The 13052-nt window shown below is 44.7% G+C and overlaps 1 protein-coding gene across 2 annotated transcripts in view; it reads right to left on the bottom strand.

Annotated features, from left to right (window-relative positions):
* Napb (NSF attachment protein beta) overlaps positions 1 to 13052 on the bottom strand; it is a 39011-nt gene that overhangs the window by 6183 nt on the left and 19776 nt on the right. Inside the window, exons 3-8 of one of the 2 annotated variants that reach the window (XM_038332034.1) lie at positions 12455 to 12571; positions 10071 to 10117; positions 9857 to 9934; positions 5203 to 5258; positions 4974 to 5058; positions 860 to 964 (exon numbers count right to left, since the gene is read on the bottom strand). In XM_038332034.1, coding sequence (XP_038187962.1) covers positions 860 to 964; positions 4974 to 5058; positions 5203 to 5258; positions 9857 to 9934; positions 10071 to 10117; positions 12455 to 12571 — 488 coding nt within the window. The remainder of the gene's footprint in view (positions 1 to 859; positions 965 to 4973; positions 5059 to 5202; positions 5259 to 9856; positions 9935 to 10070; positions 10118 to 12454; positions 12572 to 13052) is intronic. The other variant, XM_038332035.1, reaches the window with a different exon arrangement.

The raw sequence follows: 13052 nt of genomic DNA, 5'->3' as shown, positions 1-13052 counted from the left end.
ATCCCAGCATTTGGGAAGCAGAGGCAGGTGGATCTCTATGAGTTCAAGGTTATCCTGGTCTACACAGTACGTTTCAGGGATACACAGGGAGACCCTGTCTCAACAACAACAACAACAAAAGCTAGTAGGGGCAATGAGGTAGTTTAGCAGGTAAAAGCAATTTGCCACCATGTCTGACTTGAGTTTGATCCATGGGTCCTATATGGTAGAAGAAGACTAACTCCTAAAAGGGGTTCTCACACGTGTGCTGTGACATAGCCACAAGCAGTCCCTTCCCCACAAAAATAAGTAAATAGCAAGCAAATGTAAAAAGGACAGAAGATATTGATTTTACCGTCTTCTCTCTTAGTTCCCCATTCTACTTAAGCGACCACTGATGGAAACGCGAAGGGGACAGCACTGCAGCTGTCAAAAGATTCAAACTCACATATCACAGAAGAACTATTCTTTTTACTTGTAGATGTTGGGGCAGGATAAGTATGTATTCATGTGGCTGTGTGCATCTGCACATAAGTGTGTACATGTGGAGGTAAGGGGTCAGTACCAAGGATCTCTCTCTGTCATCCTCCAACTTATTTTTGAGATAGAGCATCTGTCTAAACCCGAAGGTTCATCACTTGGCTCAGGGACCAGCTTATCTCTGCCCTGCTCCTCAGTGCTGGAATTACAGATATGAGCAACTGCACCTGACTTTTACATGGGTGCTGGGCATCTGAATGTGAGTCTGCAGGTTTGTGAGTTAAGTTCATCAACTGAGCCATCTCCACAGCTCTTAAGACCTATGTGAAGAGACATCAAGAACGACAAAGCATGTCTTCTCAAGAGTAAGGTAAGTCACCAGAAAGGAGCATGTTCTCACCTTGGCATTCAGCTCATCCACTATAAAATGACAGAGTGCTGCCTTGAAGAAGTAATCCTTTGCACTGTACTTCAACAAGGGGTTATCCATAGTGTTTGCTCCTACCTAGGCAGAGAAGACAGCAAAGTCACTAGCACAGGCAAACAACCCGCTGCCTACTCACCTGTTTTATTCTAAAAAATACTTTTCAGTATCTTATACTGATAAACTCAATACCACATAGCACAAAGTTTTACTAGATAAGAAATAATTATTAGGCACAGGAACTGTTAAAAATGTCTAAAAATACTTCTGTTTCTAAGACAATGAAAAAGATCTAAACTTTTCCCCATTCTTCCTATGAAGTAGAACTAGAAGTTTATTAAGAAAAACAAATGTCTGTTCCATGATATTTTGATCGCATTCTGACATAGTTTGCTTTTAGTCAGAGGTGGAATTAGCCATTAATTGACCAAAATTAAACATAGAGGTCTTGAAGGACTGAGGACAGACAGGAGATAGGAAGTAGTAAGGTAGGATTATTTGTTCTTTTGATGACCAACCTCTTGAGTTCTTTGTATATTTTGGAGATCAGACCTCTGTCTGATGTGGGGTTGGTGAAGATCTTTTCCTATTCTGTAGGCTGTCGCTTTGTCTTGTTGACCGAGTCCTTTGCATTACAGAAGCTTTTCAGTTTCAGGAGGTCCCATTTATTGTTTCTCTCAGTGTCTGTGCTACTGGGGTTATATTTAGGAAGTGGTCTCTTGTGTTCAAGTGTACTTCCTACTTTCTCTTCGATGAGGTTCAGTGTGGCTGGCTGTATGTTGAGGTTTTTGATCCATTTGGACTTGAATTTTGTGCATGGTGATAGATATGGATCTATTAAGAAGCAGTAAGGTAGGACTGAGAGAGGATCTCAGCTTTTTGGACTGAGGAATGGAAGAGAAGAGAGGAGATCACTGGTGGCTTCTCCATCACTTCTCTGATCATTCAAGGTTCTTACCCCATATCTGACTCCCAATGTTTTGTTGATAAAGAATGATTAGATAAACACTTCAAATGTCTGTGGACAGAGGCCCAGGACAATCAACCAACCAGGGGTGTGCAATCTGGGAAAACCCCATGGGAGCTTGAGGGCAGGGCTACTGGGTTTTATTCTTCTTTACTATAACCCCAACATAGAAAAAAGAACCTAGCATCCACAAGTTCCAGGAGAAGTCAATTAAGAGAGAACAGAGGCCTAACAAGGGTGGGAACTTCCACATCATAATGGTAAGGCTACTTTCCTCTGCCCAGGGAGAATGAAAGTTTCCTTCCTAGGTATTAACAAGGCCAAAGAGGAGCCTGAGCTCCACCTCCACCAACACCCCTAGCTGTCTAAACAATTACCACTGTTTAGGGCCAGTACAAAGAGGGACGATAAAAATCTGATGCAGCCGGAGCACAAGCTGAAGACCGCCAGTGACAGCACAAGCTGAAGCTGACCTCAGAGGCAGCAGACAGTTTGAGGGGTGACACCTCAGAGGGGTGGGGATGGAGTGGGTGTCCCCCCTCCATTTTTTGTCCCCAAAGGCCCATCTCCTCTCTCCCTTCCCCCACTTTCCCATTTACTTCCCTCCAATAAAATAAAAGCCCCTCCACGTGAGTTGTCACATGGCATCTTTCTCTCTCCAGCGCTCTTTTTAAATTACAATACCCAACCTAACTGCCACAAATAAAGATGGAGAAGGAGCTGAATACCAATCAGCCCTCATCATTCTCTGCCTCCTGACTGTGGAGGCCACGTGACCTGCTGCCTCATCTTCCTGCTGCTGTGAATTCTGACTATAAAGGACTTATACCCTGAACTGTATCATACCCCTCCCCCTCTGTGGTTTTGGTTTTTTGAGACAGGGTTTTTCTGTGTAACTCTAGCTGTTCAGGAACTCGCTCATAACCAGGCTGACCTTGAACTGCCTGACTCTGCCTCCCAAATGCTGAGATTAAAGGCAGTGTTACCAATGCCTGCCTAAACCTGTCTTTAAATTAGTCTTGTCAGGCATTTAGTCACAGCAACACAAAAACTATGTAATATATTACTTAAATACTAAATATTAAAAAATGGCAATATTCTCTGAGGAACTCTATATGTCAACTTGAGTAGACCATGGGTGCCCAGATACTAGCTAAATATCACCCTGGATGTTTCTGAGTAAGATTTAGCATTTCAATCAGCAGAGGAGAAAAGCAGACTTCCCTTCCCAACAGGGATAGGCTTCAGCCAACTTACTGATGCCTGGACCAAAACGAAGTCTAAGCAAAGGCTGGTGAGATGGCTCAGAGGTAAAGGTGCTTACACCAAGCTGGGCAGCCTGTTAATTTCCTGGATTTCTGGTGAGAGAACTGACTTCTATAATTTTCCTTGCATTTACCCCCTGCCCCAATAAACAAATGTAATAAAAATACACTTTTTTTTTAAAAAATTTAAGAAAAGGACAGCTGATCCTCCTCACCTGATAGCTCTAGAATTGAGACAAAGCTCTTCTGCAATTGGGCTAGGCTGATATAATCTGTTTCCATGATAGATCTGGGCCATCTCAACCACTGAGAGTGAACCCCTAACATCTTCTTTCTTTTCTTCCTGCACTCCAATCTATTGGCTCTGTCGGTCTCTGGAGAACCTTAACTAATGTGCTCTTTGAACTGCTCTACACACCCAGTTCAAGTCCTATTAAGAGTGAGGCTAGATTCACTGCAGGATAACATACTGATCCCAACATTTATGTTAATTCAAGGGATCCAGGAGGACAATCTTGAGAAGGACTACAGGACAGACAGTTCCTGTTTTCAAATTTCCCTGTAAAGATACCTTTGTCAAAACTAAGTGATACGGGCATAAAGCTGGGCGGATGGATGGAGTAGAGCCCTGGAGTGACACAACCGCCAGGCACTGAGGAGCGTGTTTATCCAGTGCCAGTGGGGAAGGTGGATCCCCGGCTAACAGGCACACGAATAGCTCAACTCACTGGACCAAAGACCTGAACCAAAGGGCAGAAATCTTAAGGCTCTTAGAACAAATCACTGGTTAAAATGATTCATGATGCTCAATTTAAATATACAAGGATTCAACACCAAAATACAGATAGTAAAAAGGAAAAGACAAACTAAGAGTTCATAAAAATTAAAAATTCAGAGGCTGGCGAGATGGCTCAGTTGGTAAAGTGCTTGTTGCCTGGAGACCTGAGTTTGAGTCCCAAGACCCACACACAGAAGGAGAGAACCAATCCCTTCAAGTTGTCCTCTCGTTCCCACAGGTTTTCTGTACTCCATTTTCTACACTCACATAGTCCACGCACATAAAATAAATACATGTAAAAAAATTATCTTAAAGATTAAAAAATCTAGATCAAGGCAAATAACAGAATAAAAAGGAAATCCATACAATAGGAAAAAAGTGTTAAGTTATTCCTGACCATAAAGAACTTGTATCTTAATATCTAGTGTTAAAGAATCCCTAACTCTCAAAACGAAAAAGGACTTAGACATTTCACCAAAACCAGAAAACAGCCAGTGAGCACATAAAAATTGATATAACTCATCCTGAGAGAAAGAAGAAATGACCTTTCACATCCACTAAGCATCACAAAAAGATGCTAGTGAGGATGTGGAGAAGTTGAGCGCTGGGCACTGTGCTGGGAATGCTCAATGATTCAGTACTCTGCAAGATTCCGGTAGTCCTCAGTAAGGCAGGCTTGGGTGTACCAGGAAGCCCAGCAATCTCTATTCCATCCCCAAGTATGTAGCCAAAACAACTGAGAACATGTTCCCACATCAGTTAAGGACAAATGTTCACAGCAGTATGTCCTCAATAGACCTAAGTGGAAGCGCCCCAAATGCTTACTAACAGATGAACATAGAAACCACAGAGTAAATATTATTCAACCATGAAAAGCTTTGAAACATTGACACACTGCAATATGAAGAACCCCGAAAACACTGCGACAAATGGCAGAAGGACAGATAGTGTACTGTTCTATATATGTGAAAGGGCCAAGAATGGCAAATCAGGGAAAGAAACCAGGCTGTGGTTCTTTCCAAACTTCTTTGGGAGTGCGGGAGTGCTTTAAGCAGCCGGTAGCAGTGATTGATACCTCACCTGCTCGTAGATCTCGATGGCTTTCTGATACTGCTCCAGCTGTGCCGCGTAGGCTGCCACCTTCAGCAGACACTTGTTAGCAGAGCTGGAAGTAGGACAGTGCAGAGTGAGTGACAGCAGAGACATGGCCTGAGGCCACCTGCTTCTGGCAGAGATGCTCAGATGACAGAGATGAGCTATCTTTACCACACATGAAAAGCCCATTACAGATATGAAGAAAAGCATGTACCTGTTAGATTCTTCTCCTTTGTAATAATCAGCAGATTGCTCATAATGTGCAATAGCCTGAAAGTACATACATGTAATTTACAAACAATTCACTCCACGAATTGCATTTAAAAACTACACATGGGGCCTGGTAAGATGACTCGGTAGTAAAAGCGCTCGCTGCCAAGCCTGACACTCGAGTTTGATTCCTGGAACTCTGATGGTGGAAGGAAAGAAGGGATCCCTGCAAGTTGTCCCCTGACCTCCATAAGCATGTCATGACACATGTGCACATATGTAAGAAAAAAATTAAAAATACACGTACATTGATATTTTTTCCTATAGTTAAGCTTATTCCAGTGATAAATCTTTCTGAACTTGGTCTCCTCAGAAATACAGTAAAGCATGTGGCTCTGAAGCCTCCTGGAAAAAGAATGGTTGATTTCATCCGAATCTATCTGTGGATTGAGAAATGTTCCTCTTAGGCTCACATATTTGACAACTTGGCCCCAGTCTGTGGTGCTGTATGGAGAGGTTATGGGAAAGTACAGGCTTGCTGGAGGAGGCCCTCGCTGAGGGTGGGCTGGAGGAGGCCCTCGCTGAGGGTGGGCTGGAGGAGGCCCTCGCTGAGGGTGGGCCTTAAGCGTTTACAGCCCCATCCCACCTCTACTTCCTTCTCTCCTCCGTGTCTGACATTGAAGATATGATCTCTTGGCTTCCTGCTCCTGCCACCATGTCTGTCGCTCGCTGTCATGCCTCCCTGTCATGATGGAATCTATCTCCTTGGAACTCAAAACCAAAATAAGTTCTTTATTCCGTAAATTGCTTTTGGTCATGCTGTTTCATGTACAGCAACAGAAGAGTAACCAGTAGTCACTTACTCACGGCAAATGGTCCTGCTTCCACTGTACTCAGGGTGGCCCCATGACTAGTTCTCTGATAGAACGTGAATAGCCAAACATCTTACTCTGTACCCTTTCTTCTTTTCCACTTTCTAAAAGTTCTAAGACATGGTCAGGTCTGGGGCGACTGAAGATGGCCGGGTTCTATCAATCTGCTTCCTAACTGGCCCCTTATCCAGCATACTCACCCCCGTCAAATCCGCACCATGGAGCATTAGTTTAGAGGGCTCTGAAGACGTTATACTCTGCAACTTACTGCAACAGCTTTGGCTTTTCCTACCACCACAAGTGTCGCCTAAGCAAAGGAGTTTCTTCCATTTACAATATGTGACACCCAAGCAACAGTCAAATGGATAGAGAAGAAAGCCAGAAGCCCTCATTGGGCCGTGACAAGAGGATTAGTGAAATCAGACCCAACCAACACTTTAGAAGGTAGAACACACTATCAGAGCCCCAAAGTATGCAAAGCAGTTATAAGAACAGGGTGGTGGTGTACACTGCTTTAATAAATCTGATGAGAGTGGGGCGGAGGTGGTGCATGAATAATCCTAGCACTCGGGAGGCAGAGGCAGGTAGATGTCTGTGAGTTTAAGGTCACCCTGGCCTATAGCGTTCCAGAGCAGCTAGAGCAACTACACAGAGAAACCCTGTCTTGAAAATCCAGAAGGAAAAAGAAAACAAGCCTGATGAGGATGAATCTGGAAATAATTCACTGCTTTTCAGGCAGCTGTGGGGCAACAGAGCATGTATACAGGTAAGGGCCTGAAAAACCAATGGCTTCTACAGCCCAAATGGCAACAGGTAAGTCTGTAGGAGGCTTTAAAACAAGGATCAGGTAAGCATTTTCTGCAGTGGCTTAAATCATACTTTGGGGTCTAGGAGTTGACCGAGCTCTGCTGGCAAGTACTTAGTGATCCTGTAACAGCACAGCCACCAACGACATAGGAATACATGCTGTGTCTAGAGACTGACAGGACAACTTCATTTTCACATGATTTCAACATTTGAAAAAGTTGTTTTGGGGAGGGTGGGTCAGAGGCACATGGAAGTCAGTGAATACTCTGTGGAGTGGGTTTTCTCCTTCCACTTTGTCTGGGTTCTGAGGGTTGGACTAGTTCATCAGGCTCACGCAGCAAGTGCTTTACCCTCTGAGCCACCTCACTGGCCCAAATGGTTTTGTCCTTGTTCAGCTGATCTTTAGGCACTCCTGCTGGTGAGGCTTTATGGATTTAGTCTCCAGGGAGAGACTACCTCATGGAAAACTCCCTGTTCCTCTGACTCTTAAATCTTGTTTGTTTGCTTGCTTGCTTTTTCTGAGACAGGTTCTCTCTGTGTAGCTCTGGCTGTCCTGGAACTTGTTCTGTGTGTGTGTGTGTGTGTGTGTGTGTGTGTGTGTGTAAAGTATACATAATTTTTTTAAGGTAGTGCCTTGCTATGCAGCCATACAGGCCTTAAGTTTATAACTCTTCAGTTGGAAACTTCTGATTGCTGGGATCATATGCACATCACACCCAGCCTTTATTTCTTAAACTACGTTCAACAGAACAAAATACATCAGTGAAAAAAGGTGCCACCTACTGGCTAATTCGCAGAATAACAAAAACAGTACTAGAAGTTCAAAAGGCCACCATGACAAACCAAAAATAAAAAAAAAATGGCAACCCTAGAAGCCATTTCATTCACCCCAATTCGTGGACCCCATGTAGTGAAGTGGTTGTGTGAGAAATTCCCTGGTATAAGGAATGGGGTCCAAGCCAGAGTGCTCTTTCTGACTGCCATGCCAGTGTGCTCTTCTGACTGCCATGGGCCTAAAAGCAACCCAGAGTGATGCCTGTGCGTATTCCACATGCTCCACAGGACCCACTCTTCAGTAAAAAGACAATGTCCATCCCAGTTGCTGAGAAAATTAAGCCCCCGTCACAGCAGACCTGTCCCCTCCCATCCCTTTATTAATCCTACACCAGAGGTAAACTGCAGACTCTATTCACTCCCCAGGCCCCAGTCCGTGCACCCAATGCACACACATGTGGGATAGCCCTCTTCAGATTAAGACCAGAGCTTCCTCAAAAAAAAAAAAAAAAAAAAAAATAGGAGTAGGACAGTGTGCGTGTGTGTGTGTGTATGCGTATGTGTGTATGCGTGTGTGTGTGTGTGTGTGTGTGTGTGTATGCGTGTGTGTGTGTGTGTATGCTGGGGGGTGAAGAGCATGAAGTAAATGCAACAACCGTGGCAGCTGGTATGATATCAGTCTTGCATGCTTCCTGCATCCTTGACTATGTCAGAGAGAGCAGTATGCTTGCTTGCTTGTATTTGTTTAGAACCTACTATGTCTTGGCCCTTGGGCCTATCAGAAAAGTAGTGGCAGAACTCGGCAGATAAGGCACCAAGCCCAGAGGTGGGAAGGAGACAGAAATACCAGAACTGTGAACAAGCATATGCCACAGGATGAAGGGTGGAATGTGGCGGTAAAAAGGGGGTGGGGATGAGTAAAGAGTGTGCATTTTTGGAGGGGTCATCTGGTTAAGTATTCCTGGGGTCTATAATCTTAATTAGGGGGCCATCAGCTGGAAAGGGTGATAAAGGACACAGGAGTCGGCTTGTGGGTGTGTGAGGAAGAGCTGGACAAGGAGAGGGAACAGCTGGTACCCAGGTCCCAGGGCAGTGGCTAGAGCAAGGTGGACAAAGAGAAAGAACAGGATAAAATTGAGGCCCCAGACGTACAGGAGTGTGGTGGGAGGAGCAACTCAGTGAGGTCCTGAAGAGCTAACGTAGGTCCCCAGCTGTTCCTGAACGCTGTTCGCAGGGCTGGAGAGTTCTTCCAAAGGACCCCGGTTTGATTCCTTGTGCCCACATCTGCAACTTCAGTTCCGGGGGATCCAATGCTCTTTTCTGGCCTCCAAGGGCACGTGCAGACAAAATACCCAAACATTTAAAATATGACTGTTTGTTTGAGACAGGGTTTCTTTGTGTAGCCTTGGCTGTTCTTGAACTAGCTCTGTAGACTAGGGTGGCTTCAAGTTCAGAGATCCGCCTGCCTCTACCTCCTGAGTTCTGGGATTAAAGTTATATACTACCTTGGCATGGCTTAAAATGGATCTTAAGAGAAAAAAAAGACCATAAGGCCATACTGACACAGTAGTATCAAGGTTCACGGTGTCTGCTTTGCTTCTAGAGAGTCTAGGATGAGAGAATGAGGGAGCAGACGTGGGAGACCAGCGGGGGGCTCTGGCACTGATCACATGAAACCAGGGACAGGTACTGAGTAAGAAGGGCTGAGACACGAGTAGTGAGAACAGCACCCAAAGCAACTCTTCACAAGCCAGATGGGACAAGAGAAAGGGCAAGGGAGCCTGCTGACTGGAGAACTCAGGGGTAGGGGCAGCATTGGAGAGGATGAGTAATCCGGTCTAAAACCCATCGGCTCAGAGACTGTGGGGGGGGGACCCAAGCAGATGAGAGCAGGGGCGCTGAGCAAGCAGTGCCGACTGAGGATGCAGCGGATGCCCTCAACGTCTCCGGAGCCTCAGAGGACTTGGCAGACAGGTCTTTTGGCTATTCTGACATGAATCAAAGCACAAACAACAGGTAAGCTCAGTATCTCTCTGGCACTCCAGGTAAAGAGTCCCTTTACTCTGCCAGCTAGGTGAGCAGTCTCCTTCAGGACACCTGCAATGATTCTGGACTACTCCAGTCAGCGGGAAGAGCAGGAGAGGGCTCCTAAGAGGCCGAGCATCCACCGTCTGCACGGAGCCCAGAGGCGCGGCCACTGCTCACCTTCTCAATGTCCACAAGCTCAGTCTCATAGATCTCTGCGATCGTGATGTGATGCTTGGCTGCGATCGTAAACCTTCCCTGGGGAGAGAGCAGAGTCATCCGCCTGCTTTACCCACACAAAACACCAATCAGTTTGAGAACAGGAAGAAAAGCATAACTCTAAAGCAGCTCAAGGATGCCACCCCACAGCCATTCAAGCAATGCGATGTCTTACCATGTCTGTGTAAATGTCGATGGCTGCATTTAAGCAGTTGATAGCCTCTGAAGCGTGGGCATTTAAGAAAAACAACGAAAAATTCATTCAGTGAAAGAGGGTTCAGCTGAGCCTGTTACCTGGCTGTTACTGATGGCAGGAGGTAAAATCTGGGGTAGTGGGTCAGCAGGCTGGTTAGTGGGAGCAGACACAATCATGCACAGTCCAGACTCATTAGTGTGGCTTTGTTCCTAGCAGCTGCACTGGTATTTAAAGGCGTGTGGTTGCAGTAATACTGGCTCAGTAACTCTTAGGGGGTCCATCCAGGTAGCAGATTCTATTACAAAGGAAGCAAGACTACAGGGATTGCCACCCACACTGGTAAATCAAACCTACTACTATGCAAGGTCAATGCAGCCTTCATTAATACCATGTGTGTTATATTAATTTTGGAAAATATCACTTCTTCACAAGAAAGACCATTTCAACAGTCTCCACTCTTCATGTGGCCAACATCAAAAGCACTTTGTAATGCTTGCCCAACTCTTCCTTTTTAAGGGAAGAATGTTTCTTTTGGCTTGTGACTTAATAGGCAACCCATGACAAGAAGGTACTGCAGCAGGAACATGAGGCAGCTGGTCAAACTGCATTCACAGTGAGGAGTGTGAACATAATAAGCCAAATCTGCGAATGTGTAACCGCTCCAAGATGCTAAACTTTGGTATACTAACAGTTAATATGCATATCCAAGAAATGAATGGAAAACTTTACAATGACGACGCTAATAAGTTATATTCCTTTTCTAAAACAGTGAGCCACCAAGTTTCCTCGCACAGAACAGTGTGGCTGACAGCTGCAGTTTAAAAGAGACAGCAAAGAAACAAAGCTTGACTGGAGAGACAGGAAAGTGACTAGAACAACAAAAATGAAAAGTGACTTTTCCCTGAAGCGTATTTGAAAGTGTACACTCACTGCTGCGCCTCTCCAATTAGAGGAAAACAGAGCGCGGTTCTCTACACCACCACCCAGGCCCAGCATGCCCACTTCAGCGCCTTTTTTTTTTTAGAAATTGTGGCCACATAATACTCAGTTCCTTAATTTAATTAGCAAGTGAACTTTACCAGGTCAACAAACATTCTATAAATCCAAGCACTTTTTTTTTTGAGGTAGGATCTCATATTGCAGGATGGTCTGCAACTCCCAAGCCTCCAGCCTCAAGTTTCCCAAGTGTAGGGATCACAGGTGTGCGTCACTACAGCCAGCCCCAAACCAACCGGGACTTGGATGCTTGTGTGATGATATTTTTTTTTTTTTTTGATTTTTCGAGACAGGGTTTCTCTACAGCTTTAGAGCCTGTCCTGGAACTAGCTCTTGTAGACCAGGCTGGTCTCGAACTCACAGAGATCTGCCTGCCTCTGCCTCCCGAGTGCTGGGATTAAAGGCATGCGCCACCACTGCCCGGCTCGATGATATTCTATAACATGGAGTCATTCTGCTCAGACCCACTCTGCTCATACCAGCTGTGCCCAGTCTCTCACTTTTGGAAATAAAAATATAATTAATCTTTATACAAAAAAGCTTGATGACATTTTTCTTTGGGATATATTCCTAGAAATTTAGACTTGTGTGTTAAACTAAATAGACTACAGAAGAAGAGAAGACTCAAGATAACCATATACATGGATGAGATTTTAATACCTTTAGTTTAATCCTTCTTGAAAGAGAAGTAACACTTGCAAAAGTTTTACTAATAAATGTCCAATATTCTTTTCTATTAAAAAAAAAAAAGCTTTGAAAAGCACTTAGAAAAACAACGAAAAAGCCGGGCAGTGGTGGCCACGCCTGTAATCCTAGCACTCGGGAGGCAGAGGCAGGCAGCTCTCTGTGAGTTCGAGGCCAGCCTGGTCTACAAGAGCTAGTTCCAGGACAGCTAAGATTGTGACACAGAGAAAGAAACCCTGTCTCAAAAAAGAAGAAAAACAATGAGAAGAGTGTTGTGTGGTTAAGACACCTTTTAACCACTGGATACTACACTGGATACTATACTCCTTCCCTAAGTGAAATACATTTAGGAGGATGGAAACACCAGGATTTCCTTCTTCATTCAAGAACATATTTCTAAAAGATAAAGATAAGGTTACTATAATCCCTGCATGTGAGAGGCCGAGGCGGGGGAGGGCAGAGCTTCAAGTTTGAGGCCAGCTTTAGCTACATGATGAAAAACTGTTCAAATGTTCCTCAACTCCTCCACATTGATATCTTTATGATTAGACATTATTAAAATGACAAAAATTTATTTCTTATTCCATAGTGCAAGAATTGTTATTACCAGGATCCAGCACAGCACACCAGCCTCAACACTACAGGAGACGCTGCTGGCCAGAGACACAGATAAGTGGCCTTACCTTGAGGGTCTGCCTTCTTGTAAGCATTTCCAGCATCCACAAAGCTGGTAGCAGAGTCATGTTTGCTCTGAAGCTGCATGTGGAGCTTGGCAGCTTGACAAAATGCATTTCCTGCAGCTGAAGGAGATGTCACAATTAAACAGTGAGGAACAGCTTCCCAAAAGACTCCAGGCTCCACACAGAAAAGATACAAGTCTCTAAAAAGAATCCCTGCAGCCAGAGACCGCATGCATCAAGGCAAATGTAACTAGGTGTTGGCCACTTTTCCCTAATAGTTCCAGAGGACCTGCCAAACATCCTGGACACCGAGCCACCTTTTTCTGACCCACCACTCAATGACTGACAGCCAGCATTTAGGATCTTGAGCTCTTTCCCACACCATAAGATCAGCCCAACAAGGGGCACTTTGACCTCACACAGCTAAAGAAAGGCTAAGCACCGAAGCCATGGCTATTCATCTACCCATTTCTCAATCCTAGGGTCCACATTACTCAAGTGTCACTGTTCAATCTGCTCCATTAGAAAAACATGACTTAGAATGGCATAAAATCTTAAGGCAATGGTTCTCAACCTACCTAATACTGCAACCTTTTAATAC

Source organism: Arvicola amphibius, chromosome 5 (genome assembly GCF_903992535.2).
Source record: "Arvicola amphibius chromosome 5, mArvAmp1.2, whole genome shotgun sequence".
Lineage (NCBI taxonomy): Eukaryota > Metazoa > Chordata > Mammalia > Rodentia > Cricetidae > Arvicola > Arvicola amphibius.
Note: the sequence above shows the minus strand (reverse complement) of the source record. Positions and strands in the feature narration are given on the sequence as shown.